General features: G+C 36.1%; 1 protein-coding gene and 1 pseudogene across 9 annotated transcripts in view; one reads left to right on the top strand and one right to left on the bottom strand.

Moving 5' to 3' along the window:
* Window positions 1–25,853, top strand: part of Ccdc88a (coiled-coil domain containing 88A) — a 139,215-nt gene that overhangs the window by 21,075 nt on the left and 92,287 nt on the right. For 8 of the 9 annotated variants that reach the window (XR_012439690.1, XM_074049737.1, XM_074049738.1 and 5 more), the window contains 3 exons: window positions 10,707–10,815; window positions 18,995–19,064; window positions 21,584–21,642. Coding sequence is in view for 8 of the 9 variants with exons in the window: in XM_074049737.1 (XP_073905838.1) it covers window positions 10,707–10,815; window positions 18,995–19,064; window positions 21,584–21,642 (238 nt within the window). In the remaining variant the exon portion in view is untranslated. Of the gene's footprint in view, window positions 1–10,706; window positions 10,816–11,395; window positions 11,447–18,994; window positions 19,065–21,583; window positions 21,643–25,853 lie in introns of those variants that run through there. The other variant, XM_074049735.1, reaches the window with a different exon arrangement.
* On the bottom strand, window positions 24,070–24,801 carry LOC109689013 (RNA 3'-terminal phosphate cyclase-like protein pseudogene; annotated as a pseudogene).

Below are 25,853 nucleotides of genomic sequence, written 5' to 3'. Positions count from 1 at the left end.
CAAAGAGAAAAATACTCAAACATGGTACAAACGTGGTAAAAGGTTAATGGTGGTTAATTAGGGGTGGTAATAAATTAGGGGTGATAATATACATTTCTATGTTTTACTTGTTATTTTTTGGCAGTACCAGGGATTGAACTCAGGGCCTACTACTCAAGTACTCTTCCACTTGAGGGATGCCCTCAGTCCTTTTATTTTTCAGATAGGGTCTTGGGGCTGGATTCAAGACCTTGATCCTCTTGTCTTCACCTTCCCAAGTAGCTGGAGTCCCAGCTTTATTTTTGAAATAGAGTCTTGGTAACTTTTTGCCTAGGCTGGTCTCAAACCACAATCCTCCTATCTGCCTCCCATGTAACTGGGATTATAGGCATAAGCTACTAAATTCTGTCCATGCTTTACCTTTTTATTTCCCTCTTAATCTAAAAAATAGTCTTTTTCCTTTTTGTTTCTCTTCCTTCTGTGAGTAACAGAAGTGCAGAACAAATCAAAAATCCATAGAGTAGTGCAGAACAAATCAAGCATTTGTACTGAGGGGATTTGGGGGGTAGTGGACCAGATTGAGGTTCTGAAGGATGCCCACATTGAGCTATATAGCACAGTATGTTGGGACCCAAGTAGAGCAAAGAGGGTGGCATGGAAAAGGGGAATTTTGCTATGACTGCTGGATGTGAAAACTAGCCAAATGTGGGGAGTTGAAGCCTGATGAATTAAGTGTATTCATAAGGAGGATCAGCTTGGTGAGAGTTATAGAAATCCAGATTGGTTTAGAGAGGTGTTCAGGTGGAGGGATGGCCTGATACATGCATGTGAGGAGGAGGGGTGGTCAAATAGGATGTCAGATGTTAAACTGGTTTGGGATGTCATAATGGGGGACTGTCCAGTGTGGGAAATCAGAGCATGACTGGAATGAGGAGGATGTCCCACAAAGCGATGGCTTGATGTGTGGTGTAGAGATGAATAAGGAAGACTTCTACATGGAGTGAGGGATTGATTAGGGTGTGACGGTGATATTAGATTGGTTACACATAGGATATTGATAAAATAATTAAATATATTAGAGGTAATGTTAACAGAGCTTCTCACTGTAAGAGAAAAGAATTGAGATTTGGAAAGGAAGAAAACTTCCTTGAATACTTTGGTTATGTTGGAATTATAAGTATTGATGTCAGTTTTGGATTTTAGCATAGATGATAGATAGATAGATAGATAGATAGATAGATAGATAGATAGATAGATAGATGATAGATAATTTCCCTAAATCTATCCACTAAAATGTTCTGGGAACAACAATACCTCAGTAGAAGTGAGCATACCTAGAGATCTTGCTTTAAGTTTCTAAAATGGGGGAAGGGCTTATTCAGAGTATGAACAGGGAAAGTAAAAGATGGGACTGGAACATTTTGTGTCACAAAGCAAACAGACACTTCAATAATGTTCGGGGTGTGGGGGAAGGTGGCCCAAACAATGTATACACATGTGAGTAAATGTAAAAATGATAAAATAAAAAAAATGAAAAAAAGAAGAATGTTAGGAACATATCAGAAGGACACAGAAATGATTTTGAGGGAGCTCTACTGGTCATATTTAGCATACATTACACGTCAAAATAATTATAGCAATAAATTATAAACATTAAATATCATAGGGAACCATGAGTTCTTACTGAATAATTACTGAATAATTAAGTTCTTACTGAATAATTAAATAAGTAAATAAATTGGAGATTTGATGAAGAACATATTATTAATATAGTTTCAAAGTATTTCCTTACAAAATACTTAATTATAAAAGGAAAGTAGTAACTATCATTAGAATATCAACAGATACCACTTTAATCAAGTGATAAAAGTGAACATTACCAGTAATGAGGTAAATCATAATCATATAGGAAGCATTGAAAAAAAGACCCTATCTGTTTTGGGTTTTTTTTTCTATCAGAGATGCATAGCCAGAACCTAATTATGAGTCAGACACAGTCTAATCAGATAAATCTAATTGAGAGATATAGTCCATGAAGTAACTGGCCTGTAACTTTTCTAGTGTCCAGTTCATAAACTTCAAGGAAAGGCTGAGAAACTGTTCCAGACTGAAAGAGACTCAAGATTCAGACTCCTGCAAATAGGCTACTGAATGCAAACTGTGTTTCTGAACAGAATCCACTTCCTATAGGATATCCATTCATTATTAGAACAAGTATGGAAACTTGAGTGGATTCTGAAGATTGGTGATATAATTGTGTATTATTGTTAATTTCCTGATTTTTATAGTAATATGTTTTTATAGAAACTAAACACTAAAATATTCAGGGATTATTGAGTATCAGACTAGGAAAAAACATGGTAGGTGTTTTTTAGGTGGTTCAGGAAAAAAGCATGGTAGTATTCATACAGTTCTTCTGTAAGTTTAATATTGCCTTGTAGATCACTTAGTCTTTGTTCATTAATTTTGACTTTGAGAAGTTTATTGCTTTTATTGCTATGTCTTCAAATTCACAAAATTCTTTTTATACAGTTTCTAATCTGCTGTTAACCTCATGTAGTGAATTTTTATTTTGGATAGTATATTTTTCAGCCTTAGAAGTTTTTTTTATAGTTTTCATTTGCTTCCACATAATGTTCTTGTTTTTTCTTCAAATCTGTTAGTATGTTTATAATAGCTTTATTATACTTACTGTATGTCTCTGTGTATGTGTCTCTTTCTTTCTTTGTTTCTCTCTGTGGTGCTGAGGATCTAATGTAGGGCCTTGTACATGGTAGGCATGTGCTCTACCCCCTGCTCAGCCCTAAAGTAGAAACTTATAGCCTTTGTCTGCTATTTTCATTTTCTCCTTCATTTCTAAGTTTATTGATAATTTCCATTATCTTTTCTGGTCATGAGTCGTTTTTTCTTTCTTCCTTTTACTTTTAGTATGTCTAGTAATTTTTTAATTGTATGCCAGTCCTTGTGATCACTAAATTACTGTGTTTGGATCTTGTCCTTCAGAGGGTGACAAATGTTGTCTTGGCTGATTGTGAGGAAACTTACAATAAGCTTGATATTTTTATGGCTTGTTTTTAAGCTTTGTTAGGGAGGGTCTTGGATAGCTTTTCCACACCCATTAATTCTAAGACCTGAGTCTTCTGAGGTCTCTACTAACTGCTCTAGATTTCATAAAAGTATCTTTTCCACTCTGGCTGATCAGAACTCAAAATTCTCTCTGTAGTTTGTGAGCTTTAGGAATTGTTTGGGTTATAGCGCTCTTGTATTCATTTTATACTTAGCCATGTAGAGTTTTAGGATATATATGTATCCTAAATATATATACATATTAGGCAAAATCTTTTTTTTTTTTTTTTTTTTTCATTTTTCTTTTATTATTCATATGTGCATACAAGGCTTGGTTTATTTCTCCCCCCTGCCCCCACCCCCTCTCTTACCACCCACTCCACCCCCTCCCTTACCACCCACTCCACCCCCTCCCGCTCCCCCCCTCAATACCCAGCAGAAACTATTTTGCCCTTATCTCTAATTTTGTTGTAGAGAGAGTATAAGCAATAATAGGAAGGAACAAGGGGTTTTGCTGGTTGAGATAAGGATAGCTATACAGGGCATTGACTCACATTGATTTCCTGTGCGTGGGTGTTACCTTCTAGGTTAATTCTTTTTGATCTAACCTTTTCTCTAGTTCCTGGTCCCCTTTTCCTATTGGCCTCAGTTGCTTTAAGGTATCTGCTTTAGTTTCTCTGCATTAAGGGCAACAAATGCTAGCTAGTTTTTTAGGTGTCTTACCTATCCTCACCCCTCCCTTGTGTGCTCTCGCTTTTATCATGTGCTCATAGTCCAATCCCCTTGTTGTGTTTGCCCTTGATCTAATGTCCACATATGAGGGAGAACATACGATTTTTGGTCTTTTGAGCCAGGCTAACCTCACTCAGAATGATGTTCTCCAATTCCATCCATTTACCAGCGAATGATAACATTTCGTTCTTCTTCATGGCTGCATAAAATTCCATTGTGTATAGATACCACATTTTCTTAATCCATTCGTCAGTGCTGGGGCATCTTGGCTGTTTCCATAACTTGGCTATTGTGAATAGTGCCGCAATAAACATGGATGTGCAGGTGCCTCTGGAGTAACAGTCTTTTGGGTATATCCCCAAGAGTGGTATTGCTGGATCAAATGGTAGATCGATGTCCAGCTTTTTAAGTAGCCTCCAAATTTTTTTCCAGAGTGGTTGTACTAGTCTACATTCCCACCAACAGTGTAAGAGGGTTCCTTTTTCCCGCATCCTCGCCAACACCTGTTGTTGGTGGTGTTGCTGATGATGGCTATTCTAACAGGGGTGAGGTGGAATCTTAGTGTGGTTTTAATTTGCATTTCCTTTATTGCTAGAGATGGTGAGCATTTTTTCATGTGTTTTCTGGCCATTTGAATTTCTTCTTTTGAGAAAGTTCTGTTTAGTTCACCTGCCCATTTCTTTATTGGTTCATTAGTTTTGGGAGAATTTAGTTTTTTAAGTTCCCTGTATATTCTGGTTATCAGTCCTTTGTCTGATGTATAGTTGGCAAATATTTTCTCCCACTCTGTGGGTGTTCTCTTCAGTTTAGAGACCATTTCTTTTGATGAACAGAAGCTTTTTAGTTTTATGAGGTCCCATTTATCTATGCTATCTCTTAGTTGCTGTGCTGCTGGGGTTTCATTGAGAAAGTTCTTACCTATACCTACTAACTCCAGAGTATTTCCTACTCTTTCTTGTATCAACTTAAGAGTTTGGGGTCTGATATTAAGATCCTTGATCCATTTTGAGTTAATCTTGGTATAGGGTGATATACATGGATCTAGTTTCAGTTTTTTGCAGACTGCTAACCAGTTTTCCCAGCAGTTTTTGTTGAAGAGGCTGCTATTTCTCCATCGTATATTTTTAGCTCCTTTGTCAAAGATAAGTTGCTTATAGTTGTGTGGCTTCATATCTGGATCCTCTATTCTGTTCCACTGGTCTTCATGTCTGTTTTTGTGCCAGTACCATGCTGTTTTTATTGTTATTGCTTTGTAATATACTTTGAAGTCAGGTATTGTGATACCTCCTGCATTGTTCTTTTGACTGAGTATTGCCTTGGCTATTCGTGGCCTCTTGTGTTTCCATATAAATTTAACAGTAGATTTTTCAATCTCTTTGATGAATGTCATTGGAATTTTGATGGGAATTGCATTAAACATGTAGATTACTTTTGGGAGTATCGACATTTTTACTATGTTGATTCTACCAATCCATGAGCATGGGAGATCTCTCCACTTTCTATAGTCTTCCTCAATCTCTTTCTTCAGAAGTGTATAGTTTTCCTTGTAGAGGTCTTTCACATCTTTTGTTAGGTTTACACCTAGGTATTTGATTTTTTTTGAGGCTATTGTAAATGGAATTGTTTTCATACATTCTTTTTCCGTTTGCTCATTGTTAGTGTATAGAAATGCTAATGATTTTTCTATGTTGATTTTATATCCTGCTACCTTGCTATAGCTATTGATGATGTCTAGAAGCTTCTGAGTAGAGTTTTTTGGGTCTTTAAGGTATAGGATCATATTGTCTGCAAATAGGGATATTTTGACAGTTTCTTTACCTATTTGTATTCCTTTTATTCCTTCTTCTTGCCTAATTGCTCTGGCTAGGAATTCCAGTACTATGTTGAATAGGAGTGGAGATAGTGGGCATCCTTGTCTGGTTCCTGATTTTAGAGGGAATGGTTTTAATTTTTCTCCGTTAAGTATAATGCTGGCTGTAGGTTTGTCATATATAGCTTTTATAATGTTGAGGAACTTTCCTTCTATTCCTAGTTTTCTTAGAGCTTTTATCATGAAATGATGTTGGATCTTATCAAAGGCTTTTTCTGCATCTATTGAGATGATCAAGTGGTTTTTGTCTTTGCTTCTGTTAATGTGGTTTATTACGTTTATTGATTTTCGTATGTTGAACCACCCCTGCATCCCTGGGATGAAGCCTACCTGGTCGTGGTGAATAATCTTTTTGATGTGTTGCTGAATTCGATTTGCCATTATTTTGTTGAGGATTTTTGCATCAATGTTCATTAAGGAGATTGGCCTATAGTTCTCCTTTTTGGAGGTGTCTTTGCCTGGTTTTGGGATAAGTGTAATAGTGGCTTCATAAAATGTGTTTGGCAGTTTTCCTTCCCTTTCTATTTCATGGAACAGTTTAAGGAGGGTTGGTATCAGTTCTTCTTTAAAGGTCTGATAGAATTCAGCAGAGAATCCATCAGGTCCTGGACTTTTCTTTTTGGGGAGACTCTTGATTGCTGCTTCAATTTCATTTTGTGTTATAGGTCTATTCAGGTGATTAATTTCCTCTTGGTTCAGTTTTGGATGATCATATGTATCTAGAAATCTGTCCATTTCTTTTAGATTTTCAAATTTATTTGAATATAGGTTCTCAAAGTAGTCTGATGATTTCCTGGACTTCCATGGTGTTTGTTGTTATCTCCCCTTTTGCATTCCTGATTCTACTAATTTGGGTTTTTTCTCTCCTCATTTTAGTCAGGTTTGCCAGGGGTCTATCGATCTTGTTTATTTTTTCAAAGAACCAACTTTTTGTTTCATTAATTCTTTGTATGGTTTTTTTGGTTTCTATTTCGTTGATTTCAGCTCTTATTTTTATTATTTCTCTCCTTCTATTTGTTTTGGGATTTGCTTGTTCTTGTTTTTCTAGGAGTTTGAGATGTATCATTAGGTCATTGATTTGGGATCTTTCAATCTTTTTAATATATGCACTCATGGCTATAAACTTTCCTCTCAAGACTGCCTTAGCTGTGTCCCATAGGTTCTGGTAGGTTGTATTTTCATTTTCATTGACTTCTAGGAACTTTTTAATTTCCTCTTTTATTGCATCGATGATCCATTCTTCATTAAGTAATGAGTTATTTAGTTTCCAGCTGTTTGCATGTTTTTTGTCTTTACTTTTGTTGTTGAGTTCTACTTTTACTGCATTGTGGTCAGATAGTATGCATGGTATTATTTCTATTTTCTTATATTTGCTGAGGCTTGCTTTGTGCCCTAGGATATGATCTATTTTGGAGAAGGTTCCATGGGCTGCTGAGAAGAATGTATATTGTGTAGAGGTTGGATGAAATGTTCTGTAGACATCTACTAGGTCCACTTGATCTATTGCATATTTTAGATCTTGGATTTCTTTATTGAGTTTTTGTTTGGATGACCTATCTGTTGATGATAATGGAGTGTTAAAGTCTCCCACAACCACTGTATTGGCGTTTATATATGCTTTTAGGTCTTTCAGGGTATGTTTGATGAAATTGGGTGCGTTGACATTGGGTGCGTACAGATTGATGATTATTATTTCCTTTTGGTCTATTTCCCCTTTTATTAGTATGGAATGTCCTTCTTTATCTCGTTTGATCAATGTAGGTTTGAAGTCTACTTTGTCAGAGATAAGTATTGCTACTCCTGCTTGTTTTCGGGGGCCATTGGCTTGGTAAATCTTCTTCCAGCCTTTCATCCTAAGCATATGCTTATTTCTGTCGGTGAGATGAGTCTCCTGTAAGCAACAAATTGTTGGATCTTCTTTTTTAATCCATTTTGTCAAACGGTGTCTGGTCCCACAGGCTTTGTTTGCTCAGAGTTCTCCTGTGCGGGGGAGGGGGGCCTCTGCTACAGGCTTTTCCCTTTCCAAGCACTGGGAAAGGCGACACTGCCCCGCGTTGTCAGGCCTGCGTGTTTATTTACAGTTCACGTGGGAAGTGGGTCTTCCCTCCTCTCACAAGCGTCCCCGCTCCTGGTTGCTGGCGCGCCCCGCTCCCGCCAGAGCCTCTCCGGCCGCCCGGCTCGTTTATTTACAGTCCCGGGAAGGATTCCCTTCCCCCAATCTTCAGCGCTCAGGGCGCCCCACCCTCTTTCCAGCGTGTCTTAACTGTTCTTATTGCTTAGTACTCAGTTTCTCTTTTTTTCCCGGGTGGAGGTCAGTCTGTCCAGGGGGCTATGCTGCTCTGGCCCAGGCTTGTCTGTGGGGGAACCGCGGTACCGCGAAGCTCACCTGGTCCGCGTCTTCCCAAGCCGTATGGGCGCCGGCCACTGGCGGCGCGGGGGCCTCCTCGGTTCTCCGTTTAACGTGAAGTGGAGATTCTCTGCGCCGGCTGGAGATGTGGAGGGGTCAAAGTTGTGCCTTTTCTCGGTGATTATGCCTGCAAAGTGTGTCTCCAGCGTCTCTCCAAGATTTCACTATAGGAGGCTCGCTTTCTGCTTCCTACCTCTAGCCGCCATCTTGGAATCTAGGCAAAATCTTAAAGACAGACTTTTACAATTCTTTGCCCTCTTATCTCTGGTATACTTTTCTAAAAGTTTAGTCAGTTCTGCTTTCTTGAACCTCAAGCTTTGTTTCTTTGAGCTCAGTGAAACTTGGACTACCCTCCTTCTTACACCTTATTCTGGCAAGTGCCTTAACTGCCTCACTAGAGAGAGTCTAGCTAGGGATTATTAGCCTAGCATTACCTGCTGTCCAAAAGTCTGTAAACAATTTTTCATAAGTTTTATCCTGATTTACTAGTTCTTTATGATAGCCACTTAGAATAATTGCTTCTTTCTTCTCCCCTTCCCCAACACAGGGATTGAATCCAAGGCCTCGCACTTGCTAGGCAAGTGCTCTACCACTTGTGCTAGGCCCCCTAGCCCTTTTGGTTTTATTTTATTTTTGAGATAGTGTCTTGCTACCTATACCCAGGCTGGCCCTGAACTCAGTCCTCTACAAGTGTGCATCACCATATCCAACTACTAATAGCTTATAGTAGCTACTTTCATTTTCATTTAGTTTGGTTGTAATTATTTTCTCATCTAATATTGTGAGCAGTCTCAGAGTAGGTAGCTGAACTGATTCAGGGTTAGGGATTGATAGTGTGGGTGTGGTCAAAGGACAGAAGAAACAAGATGTTGGGAGTGCTGCCAAGAGAATGGTAAAAGTAGTGATTCTCTGTGTGATCTGAGGATTTTTTCAGGAGTCTAAAGGGTCTCCCCACCACTATTTGTATGAAGCTGAGATTTCATCTTGAACCAAAATAACACAAATAGGTTGGGAATGAAGACACAAAGTTAAGATTCAAGTTGTTTTTATAAAGTAAACTATCCATTAAGGAGATTTGAAGAGATAGTGAAACTGTCCCTTTTCCTACTAAATTTTTTGTTGGGTGTTTTTTGGCATGTAAAAGGTTTGTTATTGTTTTTTTTTAATGAGTTAGTAAACAACTTTCAGGTGTTCTGTTTTTATTTCTTATGCAGTAAATACTGAAAATTATAGCCACAAAAGCAAGTGGTTAGAGCCATCAATTGAGATTATAAAGGAGTCTTAAGACCTAAAAGTTTGAGATACGTGTCAGTTTTTTGACTTCTCTACATCCTTGCGTGAAGGATTAAATTCTAGAATCATAGACTAATGCTCTATTCAAGCACTTGTTTAGCTTTCTGCCTTATGATGTTCTGGACTCAGCCCTTGCACAGGGAATTTTGATTTATTATCTGTCATTTCACTCAACAACATCTTTCTTCAGCTTGGTCTTTTTGAGCTGATGAGGAACTAGCTCATACATGCTTATGTGCTGGCCTCAACTTAACCTTCTGTTCTTTAAATTTCTCTTTTTATTATTATTTTTTTGTTTTGAGATACTGGGACTTGAACTCAGAGCCTTCACCTTGAGCCAGTCCACCAGCCCTATTTTTGTCAAGGGTTTTTCGAGATAAGTTCTCGTGGAACTATTTGCCCAGGCTGGCTTTGAACCACGATCTTCCTGATCTCTGCTTCCTAAGTACCTAGGATTACAGGTGTGAGTCACTGGTGCCCATTCTTAATCATGCATGGCCTGATAATTTTTCTGCTTCAGTTTCTGCTCCCCCAAAATCATTCAGCCCTTTGCTTTCATTGAATTTGCAAAGTTTACCCAATATAAAAGTATTAATTTATGTAATCGACTTCCTTCTTTAATTTTCTGGGATGTTGCCTGGCCAAATATAATCCCTATTACTGAGTGAGGCTAAATAACAATTATTGAGTTGTTAGCCTATATATTTTTTGTCACTACTGGGGTTTGAACTTGGAGTTTCATGCTTGCTGGGCAAGTGCTCTATGACTTGAGCCATGCCCCTAGCCCATTTTGCTTTAGTTATTTTTCAGATAGGGTTTCATGCTTTTTTCCTGGGCCAGTGTTGGACTGTGATCATCATACCTGTGCCTCTTGGGTAACTGGGATTATAACATGTACCACCATGCCCAGCTTGTTTGTTCAGATGGGGTCTTGTTAACTTTTTGCCCAGACTGGCCTTGAACTGCATTCCTTCCAATCTCTGCCTCTCATGTAGCTGGGATTACAGGATAAATTCTTGATTTATAATAAACACATTATTTTGAGTGATGTGTTTATTTTGAGTGATGTGATACATATTTAAGGAAGTAAGAGGTTATTCATTCCGAGAATGTAGTGATTTAAAATGAGAATGAAGGGCAACATCTGACTTAGGTTTCAAATTTATTTTGCCACTGATTTAGGAATATCAGATGCATTTATATTAGTTAGAAGTACAGAATACATGTCAAAGTAATCTGTTCTTTTCTATTATCTGTTAATGTAGGTGAATACATAACTTTTTAAAAAGAAAAAAATTTATATGATAGCTTTAGCTGTATTTCAATGTAATTTTAAAATATTTTGCAAATTTCTTTCAGTAATCCTAAATCGGAGAGTCAGAGAGTAAACAAAAAAGTCAACAATGATGCTTCACTTAGAATTCATAATTTATCCATTTTGGTGAGACAGATAAAATATTATTACCAGGTAAGTGGTTCTTTTTTTTTTAATCTGGTATTTTAATAATGACTCTCCTGTTTATATTGTTGTGTTGTTTAGTGTCCTTCATCTAACAAATATTAAAATAAATAAGTATTATGTGCCAGGTCCTGATTTATTTGCTGGAGATTCTATTAATAGTAAAGATATAAGCAAGTACTTCATTATAAAATGATTGCTGCATTTTATGTATTTTTAAAATCAGTTCCTAGTTGCTTGAAAAGTTGTATAATGCAACAGTTTTGTTAGTTTACTCAAATTATTCTTTTGAAGAGTGTGCTTTTTACTGTCTTTAAAAAAAAAAAAAAAAAACATAGTTGGAGCTGTGGCTCAAGTGGTAGAGTGCTTGCCTAGAGGCCCTGAATTCAGTCCCCAGTACTATAAAATAAAAGCAAAAAAACTTAACTTAAAATGCGTATTTCTGTTTTTTTAATATTACCATTCTTAAGGCTACTGATGTGCCCCTAAGAATCAGTAGAGCTGCATTACACAAATTTTGGTTTGGTGTATTTTTAAATGTCTGTTCTTATGCATTTTCTTACTTATGTTGTGATTTATTTCATTCCAGAGTTATATACAGGTGTACTTTTTAAATTTCCAAACATAGAATATTTTTCAGGTAATCTGTTTTGGTTTTTGATTGTTGGTCAAAACATGTGCTTTATGTGATTCTGAGTCTTTGACATTTATTAATAATTACTTAACTTGGCCTTATTAATTTTGTCTCTTGAACTATCAGCTATTGAGAAAGATGAGTTGAAATATCCTTTTATGATGATGGACTTAACTAAGTTTTCTGTTACATTTTTTGAAGTAAATGTAGATGGGTATAAAATTGTTAAATCTTTCTGGAGAATTGGATCATTTACCAGTAATTGTTTCCACATTTTTTTTTTATTACTGGTTTGCGTTTTTTTTTTTTAACTGTTTCTGTTGTTTTCCCCAGAGACCACTGTCCAAATTCATCTTTCACATTTAAAATAGTGAAGGCCAAATTAGTCAATATCTTTACGCTTTTATAGCTTAGTACTATGACCTTAAAATACTTTAATGCTAGCCATTCTCTATGACTTTTGAGCTCTTTTGCCTTCTACTTTTGTTCTGTTATCTATTTCTATTAACTGTAAAAATTAGATACTGAAACTATTTTTGAGTCAAGGTTTCTTTAAATCAAGCCACATGTCCTTTTTCTTCCTTCCCTCATGGTTTTCTCTTATATCTCAGACCTCCCTTCTATGTCTTTTCCTTACTGAAGTACATCTTTTAAATGTTTGTTTAGAGAGAACTTATTGATAACAAAATGTCTCGATCTTTATTTGCGTGAAATTGCCTTTATCTCATTTTTTTTTGGGTGGTGCTGGGATTTAAACCAGGGCTTCGTTCATGTTAAACACTTGTTCTGCCACTGAACTACATACCCAACTCCCAACTCCCACTTTTGTTCTTCAAAGACAGTTTTTTTTGGTTCTAAGTTGACAGTTATTTTTCTTACAGTGTTTTGCAGATTTTATTAGTCTATCTCTGTATTCTTTGGGGAGAAGTCTACTTTCATTCTAATTTTTGTTCCTAGTTTGAGCTGTCTTTTTTTTTTCTCTTTGCTAGTCTTAATGTTCTCTTAATTTTCTTTTATATTCTTTAATTTGGTATCATTCAGAGATTTCTATTAGATGTGTATTAGACTTTCCTATTCTGTCTTCCTTGTTTATTAAACTTTATATTCCCAGTCTGTTACGCTATTCTATTTTATTCAGAACTCTGTTTAGCTAATTTATGCCTTATCTATGTTCAAGTCTTCTGTTTAACTCATCAATTATATCTTTCATTTTTAGTTCTGTTCTTATTATGTGTGCCTTTTCATTTTGTTCATTTATTCTTTTGATTCATTCCTTTATTTCTTCAGAAATTAAAATTATTTTCTATTTTAGATTTGCATTTGATAATTCCAAAACCTGAGCCATGTGACTATCTGAGCTCTGAATCTGCTCTTTGTTTTCTGCTTGCTATTTCTTGGTGGTAGTGTCGGTGGTGTCAGCAGATGTGATGTGTCTGTGTGTTTAAATTGTATGTTCATTTCTGGGGAGAACATTATCTATGGGAATTCTTTTTGTGTTTGGGCCAAGGATGCATTGCTTCAGAAGTATTTGTTTCCTCTTGTGCAAATAATCCTGAGCCCTGAATTTCATTTTTTAAGGCAACTTTATATTATTTTAGAAATACTGGCACACTGTAGAAAATCAGAAAAAAAAATATAGTAAGTACAAACATAGTTTCAGTGCCAGGACATTATCACTATTGTTACCTGAATAATACAGACTTCTGGATCTTTTTTCTGAGCTTATATATTTATAAATTATGTTTTATATGTTTACATTAAAAACAAAACCCTTGGGACTACTGCAAATCTTCAGGGAGACAATTCTCAGTCCCCAGCAAAGGCCAAGAAAGTTAGCTTCTTCTTTGTGTTCCTTTGCAGAGTTCCTTTGGGTGCTTTTGGTTTTTGTTTTTTTCCTGTTTTATCTTTTAACTGAAGAGTGTCTTTTTCCTTACTTTTGAGCCCAGTCATAAGTTTTAAACATTAGAAAAATCATCCATTTGCAAGTGCAAAGCCTTGAATTCAAGTCCCAGTCCCACCAAAAAAAAAAAGAAAAATTTATCCAGCTAATGAACATTAGCAGCCACCCCATTGCCCTCAATTCTCCACTCACCCCCCACCCCAGTCCACCATCTAATCTATTTTCTATATCTATATTTGCCAATTCTGGCAAATCATATGAATGGAATCATGTGGTATGTGGTCTTTTGTGGCTGACTTTACTTAGCATAATAATTTTGAAGTTTATCCATGTTGTGACATGTATTAGTGTTTCATTCCTGATTATATTGCTTTCTTGGTTCCTTGTGGTCTTCCTTGCCCCATGCCAGGTATTGAAATTTTCTTTGTACTAATCATGTTGTTCTAATGATGTTTTAGTCACAGAGAGATATGGGAAGGAGGGAATTGTGAAGTTAGTCAGTTGTACAGTTTATCTAAATAGTTCTCAATAGAGGGTGATTTTTTTATGTCCTGGGGACATTTATCAATGACTAAAGACATTTTTTGGTTGTCACAGCTAGAGGGACATTTAGTGAGTGGAAGCCAGCGATGCAGCTAAGCATCCTATAATACACAGTTCCCCAGAACTAAGAATTTTCCAATCCACAGTTTTAACAGTGTCAACATTGAGACCCAGATCAAGAAGTCCAAATAGTAATAGTGCTAAAACGATACTGGAATTGATTTTTCTTGACTGTTTCTGCTTTAAAGACATATGACATTGGAGAGTGAGTGAAGCAAACAGCAGTCACTCTTCTGCATTGAAGGGGAGGAACCAAGGGAACTGAGCACTCTATGTGTAGGTCTCAGCACTTTCAAACCAAGCCCAGGAGTAAAGCTCCTGTGGGAGGGAAGTGGCTGCAGAAATCCAGTGATCTCTTGACCTGGACTTAGACCTGTTAATCCTGGCTCGCAGCAAACCACACGTGGAAGGGAGGCAGCTCTAGCAGTCAAGCTAGACTGCATGGTCAAGCAGTCTGCTGACCATGGTCTTAGAGTTCTTGTCTGTTCAGTAATTGCAGGCCGTGGGGCTTGCTCCCGTCCACAGAGATCAGGCCACTGGCCACTGTGTCCTCAGCAGCCTGTGCTATCTATTCCTTAAATTTCTCTGCAAGTCCATGTCAGATCTGCCTCCTTTTGAGACTACTTTTGGTGGCCATCTCCCACCCAGACTCGGCAGGGGATATCCCCAGGCTCCCTGACTTGTGATTGTTCCTTGTTTACAGGTCTCCTGAGAAGCTCAGATCAAGTAGTAGGCCCATTCTCAAGATGGTGCCTAGCTGTAGCACTCAGAGATATAGGGAGTGATGCAGTGGATTTCTTCTGCAATGCCAGCCTGCCACACGGGAGGAGTCACTATCACACCAAATCTGTTCACTGAATTTAAGTCTTGGGAGACCTGCGGGTTTTTCCTGTGACTTTTGTCACAAAGACTGCATGGCTTACCTTGTGGTTAACAGCTTCAGCTCCCCTTCCCTCATGGAACCTGGGTCAGAGATGTGAATTGTTTCCTTTTTTTTTTCTCTCTGTTGCTTTTCTGTTTCTCTGTGCCTTTTAGCTGTCTGTCACCTCTCCTTGATTCCTAATGCTCTTCCTTTCTTGGAATATAGTCTCTCCCTTGTTACATTGACTCATTCACAGATTCACATGGAGTTAACTAATCCACCATCCTACCCTAAAAATATCTGGGTCTTTAAATTATATTTGAATAATCACTAAATGTTTATATGTGGTATGTACTTGAAACAGTCTTTCTTATAATCTATTTGGAGTATGAACTTTAATAGACACAAACTTGCATATCAATTAAATTGTTTTAGGTGATCTGTACCTAGAAAAATATATACAAAGCCAACTAAGGTAGTAGGAATGAAGTTATTTGTAATACCTTTAAGGCACTTTTGCTTTATTTTCCTGTTGACATAATGTCTGTCCATTTCTTTCTTTTACCTACCTTTGTCTAATGATTGTAGTTCTCCAACTCTTCTGGATTGTCTTCATGCCAGAGTAGAATTTCTACTTTTTTAGTGAAACTTGGCTTTTATGTCCCTGAAAATGCCCAAATCCTCTTTATGTGAATATTTGCATGTCTTTAAATAAATAATTTAAACCTTCTGGACCTTTACCAATATTCCTCATTCCTGCTGCTTTATTTTTATTTTTAGTACTCATCAACAAAAACACATTGTTTTCCATGTACTCTACTAAAATGTAAGCTCCTTGAGAGAAGGATTGTTTGTTCAATGCTATCCTTGTAGTGGCTATGTATGTAATGTATGGCCTCTAATAGATATTGAATAAATATTTATAGAATAATGGACAGACTTGATTTGCAAAACTTGTACCTCTTTTAGTTGCATTGTTAAAAAATTTTTTGTTATATTTTTATAGGTTTCTTATCACTTAATAGCAAATTCTTTGCTGGTTTATGTATATGTTATCTTGACCTGTCAATTAATTTGTTCCTTAATTAATCTTTTTCCATTTCTTAAATACCTTAGAGATTAATATCTGTACAGCTACGTGAATTCTGAGGGGTCTGGGAGTTACATAATAAAAGCTTAATAAAAGAATTCAGTTTTTAATCCTCTGTCTCTTATACCTTATACATTTTTATTTTATTTTTATCTTTTTGGCATTACTGGGGGTTGAACTCAGGGCCTCAATCTTGCTAGGCAGGCTCTCTTCCACTTGTGCTACTCCACCAGCCCACCTTGCATATTTTAAAATATTATTTGTAAGATTAGAATAAGAGAAATAAAAGAAATTTTTGCAAAAACATAACTATAATCCTCTGAAGAACATGTAGGGAAAGCAAGTAGATTTTTAAATAATTTGCTTTTTAAATTTTTATGTAGTCTTTAACTGCCTTATTACATAGTATTACCACTTTTAGACATAAAATTAATACTTGAAAATAAAGTTTAAGGTAAAAATTTCACATTAGCTCTAATGTTTAATAACCTTCAACAATTTAAAGTTTTTCATAGTTTGAGTCAGGCACTGGTGGCTCATGCCTATAATCCTAGCTACTCAAGAGGCTGAGATGGGGAGGATCGACATTCAAGGCCTGCCTGGACAGATGGTTTGGGAGGCTTCATGTCCAAAGTAAGCAGAGCAAAATGCACTGGAGGCATGGCTCAAGCAGTAGAACACCTGTTTTACAAGTGTCAAAGAATTCAAGTCCTAGTCCCACCAAAAAAAATTTTTTTTTCATATTTTGTCTCACTTTCTACCCTTCCCAACAAAAGGCATATATAGGTAGTAAGTCAGGGTGCTAAATTTAAGCCTGGGTATTCTGATTCTCCTTCGTCACAGTGCACTATACTAGACTTTTACATTCTGTACTAGAATACCTTTTTAGACGAAGTGGAGATAAGTTTGAATTTAGCAATTTGCATTATTCGAATATAAACAAATTCACAACATAAAGATAAAATTGTGTTAACATAAGGCCATTGATGATACCATTTGGTGATAAGGGTATATGAGATTGCTTTAATCATTTTGGGAAAACTGACTTAAGATGGTAGCATGGGGAAGCATAGTAGATGGGAAGTAAAGAATTGCTAAGGAAGAAGATGCAGGAAAGAGTAGTAGATCACATTGAAGATTACAATTCACTTGGGCAGTTTTGCTTACAACAGTATACTGACATAGAATTTTGCATAGTAAATCAATAAAATTAAGTGCTTTGGAAATAGGTTTTGATTCATGTTACTAAAAAGTAAATGGTTTAAATGAGTTCTTTTTTGTCTGTGAAGTCTTTAAATAGAGTAAGATAAAGCTTTACTAAGTCATTTTCTCAGTACTTAATGAAATTTAAATCTTCTCTTTATGAGGGTAATTGAATTCGAAGGTTTTTTATTCTGACATAAGTTATCTTCATGAACTAGGGTGTAGGGTATAGCCTATGATTGCTTTTTAAAGAACACACCTATAATGATAGTTTTAATGATAATTTTGCTTTAAGGCATGAAAACTAAAAATTAGAGTAAATTACAAATTTATTCTTTATACCCTTTTAGCTGTTAAATACATGACTGTAACATTCTTCCATGACACAGCTTGCTTTTGGGGGACGGGTGGGAGTGAGGAGTAACTCTTCAGGGCTTTGTGCCTGCAAGGCAAGTGCTCTTTACCACTTGGCCACACCTCCAGCCCTTTTGCTCTGGTTGTTTGGAGATAGGGTCTCATTTTTGGCTGGCCTAAAAAACAGTCCTCCTATTTTTAGCTTCCCTTCTTTGTGGAAATAACAGGTGCAGGCCACCATGCCAAGCTTTTTTCTGTTGAGGTGGGGTCTCGCAAACTTTTTTGCCTGGCCTGGCATGGAACTGTGATCCTCTTAGTCAACCTTCTGCATAGCTTGTGATGATAGGTGCACACACCTCACCTAGCTGTTGGTTTTAGTGGAGGCTCACAAACTTTTTGCCTAGGCTGGCCTCGAATCATGATCCTCCTTATCTCAGCCTCCCTAGTACCTACGTGAACCACTGGCACCCAGTTGGCTTAACTTACTTTTAACTGAAAATTCATTAGTTAAATACCCAAACTCTGTATCATTCTTTGAAGTAAGTGATTTTAGCATCCACTAACCATATACAAATGCTCTAATGGATCTAGAATTGCAACTAACTTTTAACTTTATAAATTAACTTTTCATAGTTATTTTTCGTGGTTATTTGCTTCTTTGCTATGTTAAAGCATGATCCCCAAAAAGTTGAATACTTTGAAAAACATCTCAGTAACTATTTAATGTATAAGTAGTGCTGTAGTTAGGGCAACTTGTAAAGAAACTGTTGTACTTATTTCTGTAATCTTGCAGTGATTCAATAATTTCACATATCATCTATCTATTCTTTAGTCTAATGTAGTCCATATCCTTTGTAGCATGTCATCAGTGTCAGTGGTTATAATGGCAGACGTGTGTTCTTTCATTTCCTCAAGGAAAAGGTAGTGTAATCAGAAGGTGCCTAAAATGAGTAATTTTAAAACATTCTTCTTTTTCTGAATCATTCTCTGCCATCAGGATTCGTACATATACTTGTCTCTACAAGTTTGACAGTAGTCAAACCAGCTATCTTAGATTCAGGAAAGAAATAATAATTTATTGAACAAGAGCTCACTTTTGTAAAATGATCATAAAACAGGATTTTTAGTAAAATAATTGGCTTTCTTCTTTTTTTTTTAAATTACTTCCCTTAATTTAAAAATCAGTTGACATTTTTATCTCCTTCAGAAAAAAGGACATAAGAGTGTACATGCTTAATCTTTCAGTTAGGAATATTATTTAATTTTCTAGTATCAAAACATCTGATTTCCAAATAATAAATATTAGATTAGTTCAACTTAGGTGCTTTTATTTTGTGGACAATAAGTCTATTTGATATTATAATTTTTGTTACTAAATTCATTAAAGTACAGAAGACTTAAAACCTTTTATGTCTTTTCTCATTTATTTTTGAAATTATGGTAAGTGCATCCAAGACAAGAGTACAAATCATAAGATATAACTTGATGAGTATTGTATAGCTAGCATTGGCCATACCATAACTGTTGCTTATTATTTTACAGGAAACTTTGCAGCAATTGATTATGATGTCATTGCCAAATATCTTAATCATTGGCAAAAATCCCTTTTCTGGTAAGTATTAAAATTAGTACATGTGATACCAATGTTTCATCTTTGTGTAATTTTATATTTTTACCAAGAGCTTAATTATTTTGACATTAATTCATTAGGTTCTTCATAATTCTATAGAAATTGAAGGTTGTGTTTCAGTTTGTAGAGACAAAACAAACTCAGAATATGTGTAAGTTGTAGGTGAGACCAAACACACATTTAACACTTAATTCAGCATTTTTTTTCTCCTGTACCAAACTGATACTTTTTAATAATTATTATGATTTTTAGTGTTTCATTGTAAACAAGTATAGAGGATGATAATAGAAGGTGATGTAGTTGTAAACTGAAAAGAATATAACTTAGAAAAGAAATGATTTTGAAATATTTTCAGTTTTGTATTCATATATCTACCATCTCCTAATGTCAGAATTGTTGGAAGGGTATTTGGTTTTGTTTTTGTTTTCTTGAACCTAGGGCTTCATGCATGCTAGGCAAGCACTTTACCACTGAGCTATACTTCTACCCCTGAAACTAATATTTTACTGGTCATATGTTATTTATTTGGTGCTGGGGATTTTTTTGAATCCAGGACCTCACACAAGCTAAGCATACACTACCACTGAGATATACTCCTAGATCCCAAGTTTTAATTTTTAAACAGTTAAGGAAACTGGCAGCTGTCTAACCATTTGAACAAAAGACTTAATCCTTATAGGCTATATGATATCCAAATCAAATATATCTTCATCTCCTCCATCCTTACCCTAGTCTCACAAATAAACATAGAACCAAAATAAGATTGAACACTTGTTTTTTGTTTTTTGTTTTTAGAGAAAACTATCAATTAGATGGAAATAGAAATAGTTATCCAGGCGCTGGTGGTTCACGCCTGTAACCCTAGCTACTCAGGAGGCAGAGATCAGGAGGATCACAGTTTGAAGCCAGTCCTGGCAAATAATTTGTGAGATCCTGTCTCAAAAAAACCCATCACAAAGAAAAGGGCTGGTGGAGTGGCTCAAGTGGTAAGAGCATATGTCTAGCAAGCGAGAGATCCTGAGTTCAAACCCCAATACCTCCAAAAAGAAAAAATAGTTAATGATAGCTATGATTTATTGAATGTCTATTTTGTATCAGGTATTACACTTTACATAGTATCTTTTCTCAGATAAAAAGATTGGCCTTTAGGGAGAGAGATATTTATTATCTAAATGAAGATATTTAAGAGTCAGAAAAGATACTGATAATAATTCAGATGGAATTTTATATATCTGAGACAAATTGAGATAGTCACTCTAGATTTAGGTTCTATTGCTAATGGGCCAAAGAACTGAGATTCAAGTCTGGTCTTCCAAACTTATTATAGTATGTTGACTTTTGATTTATTTAGTGAATTCAATTAGTACTTCAGTTAAGTGAATTTGGAGTTTATGTAGTATTTACAAATACTGCAGGATGTTTAATTATACAAATAAATAAAGGCAAGAATTTTCTATGTAGAATAGAAATATTTTCAATTCCATGTACATTTAATACATGCCTACCATTTTATAGGGATCAGGAATGTAAAGAAATCATCCATGCTCTAGAGGATCTTCTGGCTTGTTGAGAGACACATAGATTACTGGGAAATCATGTAATAACTAGTTTGAAATATAGATATGTATAAAGTATGAAGCCTTATAAGCTATGGAGCCATTCATTTTTCTTAAAGTTGACAAATTACTGAGTTTGGGGCCATTGCTGATTGGATCTGGGAAGACCACACAGAGATTAAATTAGAGCTGTGCCTGGAATGATGAGTAGGGGAAGAAAGGCAGAGAGAATAGCCAAAGTTAAGGTTAAGTTAAGGTGGAATGATGATTAACCTGGCTCACTGTGTCTAGAAAATAGGTTGTTTCATGGGAAGTAGGAAGAAATGTCTTAGGAAGATTTAGACTTTATCATAAGTTAACCTGAAAGTGAAAATCTGTATAGTTAGTTGAATAGTTTAAGAAAATCTCAATTGAATGATCTTGGACAGGGATGTTCTCTCCATTTCTGTTATAGTTTTTATCTACATTTTATATACATGTATTTTAGTAGCCTCACTGTAACAGACATTTAAGAATCTGATCCTTATAAGCCTATTTAAAAATTGAAGATAGATGAATCACAATGTTTAGTAAGAAAACATTACAAGGAGCCAGACCTATCAGGAGCCATACTGACTGACTTTGGGTCATGTCCCCAAATCAGTATGATTTAGTAGGCTGGGGTAATATAATTTATAGAAGAGGAGTATATTCATAGCGCACTTCTGCATGAAGCCTTGAGTCATATTTTTCCATATTTAATTCTGTCAAATTTGAGATGATTTCTTCTTCTGTTATCACATTATACATACATAGAGCTGCCTGTTTGAATTCTCCACTGTATTTATAGAATTCTTTCTTTGGATAAGTTATTGTGAATATTACCTCTAGAATTAATTCTCCAAATGTGAGAAAGAGAATTGAAATAGAGCTAAATGTTGTACTTAGTAATTGTTTATATTTCAGAACAAGGGACAGAAGAAGTTAAAAAGCTGCTTTTACTCTTACTGGGTTGTGCAGTTCAGGTAAGTTAAAATATTTCTTTCGTGTTTCTCATTTTAATACCCTATTTTTTTCATGCTCTAGTTTCTGAAAGACTTAAGAGTGAACCATTGGTTTTCAAAGTCTGTGTTAGAAAACATTAAGTATCTATATAACCTCATAAGGAGATTGTGTTGAAGAAAAATATTTTTTATTTCAAAATTTAGTAATATCATTATGTTATATAATTTAAAAATCTTCATTTTTTTTCTTTTTTTTTATGTTGAGTCTTCCAATGGTCCTGAGTTTTTTAAGTCTCTTCAGAGGTATTTTTAAAAACCCCTTCCCAAAATTTCTTAGGATTTATATTTGTATGTGTTTATGTTTTAGGGAAGGGGAATTAACAATAAAAGGGGGTAGAATTTGTGAAAAATATTTTAGGAGTCTGGATTATTTTTATATTGCCCCTTGACCAATGATTATATGGATGAGTGATGACAATATTAAGCTATCTGAATTCATTGTGGAATGAGGTTACTTGTAAACAAATAATGAAACCACTGATAATATTTTACTTTCCTATACCTAAAATTATATATCACAGATTGTGTTTTATAACTTATTGCCTGGGAGAAATATTGTTTTTGTTATTGTGTTATTGGCACATAGTAATCGTACATATTTATATGGTACAGTGTGACATTTCAGCACATGTGAACAGTGCGCAATGATGAGATGAGGATGCTTGGCACATCTATCGCTTCAAGACATTTGTTACATTTTTGTGTTGGGAGCGTTTAAAATCCCTTCTACTGGCTATTTTGAAATACTCAATTAATTTTGTATACCATAGTTATCCTGCTGTACCATATAGAACATTAAAAGTTATTTCTCTTATCCAGCTACACTCCTTTAACCCTATCGCCTTTCAAATTCTCCTCTATGTTCCTCTTCCAAACCCCCTCCTAGGCTCCAATAACTATGATGAAAGCTATATCCTTGTACAACTTGTGTTATTAAAGTTCCATGCTATGTAATGTACAAGTGTTTACTTCAAACCATTAACCAAAACCATCATTATTACCATCTTTAAGACCAACAAAAAAGAATATAGAATCTGAGCCACATCCTCTTAGCTTTTTTTTTTGTGACTCACATGGCAGTATTCCAGATGCTACAAAATAAAAAGGGTTGCGTGAACCAGTGTTCCTTTTTCTAACAAACTGAAGTTTTTGATAAGTTAACTAACTCAGCCTCTTCTATTTCTACCAGTGTTTTCAAAAATTTTTACCAAGAATTTTTTATGTTTCAATGACTGTTGATATTCATGTTTTAAAATAACTTCTGTCATTTTACTGTACTAGTGAAATAAAGCAGAGCTATATAATGTATTTATTTTTCTTAAAACCACTTAATGAAGCATTGCTCAGAAAGCTAGTACCATAACATTAGTTATGTAAATTCCTTCTTATTAATACACAGAACTAAATGCTGCATAAAGAAAAAAAAAACATATAAACAAACCTTACTTTGTGAGGAACATACCTTCTAAAATAGCTTATATTAATATTACATGGATAATAATAATGTTTTCTTTCTTTTTTGAGGTTGGGGGTGGAGGCCTCCTAATCTTTATGTGCCTTAGAATTGATGAAAAACTACAGGAGTTGTACCTGAGATTCTTAATATAAATTAACATATATAACATATGTAACTATAAAAACAAAATAGTGCAAATTATTTGGAAATAAGAAATATTTCTCATGCTTCCAATCCAGTACCCTGTCCGTGCCTTTGCATTGTCTTCATTGCTTTTCCATAGGTAGCTTCTTACATTTCTGTCATCATTTTAACTCTTACATTCCAGGGGGAAAACATCCTGGTCTTCATATCCCACCCCTTCTGTGGAAGGGGAATCTGTGGAATCTGTCTTTCCAGGGGTTAGATGAGACAAAAACTGTAATGGAGATCACCAGTTGACATCTGTATGGCGATGCCCTCTTTCCTTTGGCCATTCGCCTACCCATTCTTCCTAAACCACGCTCCCACACCTTGAATTGGTCATGGCCTCTTCTCTTTGTGGATTATCATCCAGGGTGCTTCTCCCCTTTCTAGATCAAGAATTCTGTTGGCTAAAATGATCACCTTTTGCCAAATATCCATGTTAGCTTTGACCTTCTGAATATACTAGACATTGTTGGACATTAATTATTAAATTGATTTTATCCTAGTCCAACGAATTGTTTACCATAATGCTGGAAGATGCTGGGTGGTGAAAGATGGTGGTCAGCAGGCAATATTGTGGGATATCTTTTTGAGAGTATTCAGGGAATTGGGCAGTGTATTTTGTAGTGGACTATTTATTTTTTTTTGCCTGCTCAGTATCCATTCTTTCTCTCTTTTTTAATAAAATCATTCAAATCTTCCTTTAGGAATCATCTTGTCCTCTTCACTTAGTCCACATAATTTGGGTAAAGCTGATTATTGTCAAACTAGGGATGAGAACAGGACCTGTATATGGTAAATGAGAAAACTGTTCCACAGTGGGAAACAGTGTGTAAGGAGGACTTTGGGAACATCGTGAGCCAGGCTTTGCTTGCTTGAGTCCACCCATCCACCCTTGTAGATTACTTCGAGTAGCACCTTGGCATAGTTTCTGCCAAGGTCCTGGAAGCATTGTTCCCTGGCTGTGGAGTTGGAAGCCAGTTCAGCACTGACGAAGGTGCTGTTGGTGCTGTTGTCTCAACAACCAGTGACAACCCTAAGCCCAGAGACTTCCCAGAATTGACTCCTTTCATGTGGTCCATGTAAATACAGGTATTGAGTATGAACTTGTTGAGGATGTTCCTTGCAGAATGCACAGTCTGGTTTGCCAACTGAGGTAATATGCTTACAGACTATACCATTCCTCTGATATGTTTGATTTTTCTTGTTCTTTGGGCTGAGTGGCTTCAGGACCTTCCTCACAGAAAATGAGAAAACTACTTCATTCCTCCTCGAGGAGGCATTTCTTGTTGCACAATCTTTAGTTCAATCCCGGACTTTTTTTTTTTTTTTTTTAATGGCACTGGGGTTGAGCTTAGGGCCTCAGGCTTCATAGGCAGGTGCTCTACCACTTGAGCCACTGAGCCACTCCACCAGCCCCTTTTTGTTCTGGGTCGGGACTGTTTCAATAGAAGGAGTGCTGGTTGTTGCCTTAAGAATATCAACCAAAGGGTCAGCTTGGTCACTGGACTCTCCTCACAGAACTATTTTTATCAGGTGTTTCATAAATAGAACCAGGCAAAGAAAAACCTCCAGGTAATTGCCAGTGCTGGAAAGGATGCTACCATGATGATCCACAGGTTCACTATTCTAGAGGACAGGTTGATAATTAAGGTATTTCCTTAAAACAGAGGAAAAACAGGTAGGTGCATCGCAAGGGGAAAATCTGACAGGGGGCACCCAAAGAAGTTAAAAATGCTGTTCATGGAGAGCCTGTACTTCACCTCAAAAACTGATTTACTACTGTTAAGCCTGTTTTGTTTATTCCAATTTGAGAACCATTAGATATCTTGTTCAATAGCCTTATGAAGCTAGCCTCAAAATCTTGGAGGCCTGGGTTGTGGTCTCCAGCCTGAATATTTCAGCTTTTGACCAAGCATTGGCTCAGTGTGGGCAGGTCCAGATGCACACACCTGAGTAGCTGAAGGAGCACACCTGGTGCCATGTGTGTGCCCTCTGCAGAATCCTGGGTGACTTCAGATAGGGATGTGGGCAGCATGACTTGTTGGGCTTGGCTTGCCTCTCTCAACTTCAGCACATCCAAGTGGTTTAGAATAGCAATGAGGTTTTCTAGTGATGTTAAGTAGTATTAATTTTTTTCTACAGATAATATGTTTACCTGTGTGTAAATTCATATAATCTGGAAAGAGATTCACATAAATCTGGAGATTATTTCAAATAGTCATTGGAAAGGAGAGGAAGAATATTTGGGTGGACTAAGGTAGAAGACACAGAATGGGAAAATTGTATAAAAGGATAATTGTAAATATATATGGATGTGACATTGTGAAGTAAGCAGGAAAATAAAAGTGGTTTTGAGATGTTTAGAAAGAATGAAGAAGTGAGGAGGGAAATTTTAAGGTGGAAGGGAGGAATTTATCAACTTTATTATTGTTTTGGTGGTATTGGGATTTGAACCCAGTGCCTTGTGCTTGCTAGGCAGACATTCTACCATTGGGCCATTCCCCTAACCCTTTTTGCTTAAGTATTT

This window comes from Castor canadensis, chromosome 12, assembly GCF_047511655.1.
Source record: "Castor canadensis chromosome 12, mCasCan1.hap1v2, whole genome shotgun sequence".
Lineage (NCBI taxonomy): Eukaryota > Metazoa > Chordata > Mammalia > Rodentia > Castoridae > Castor > Castor canadensis.
Note: the sequence above shows the minus strand (reverse complement) of the source record. Positions and strands in the feature narration are given on the sequence as shown.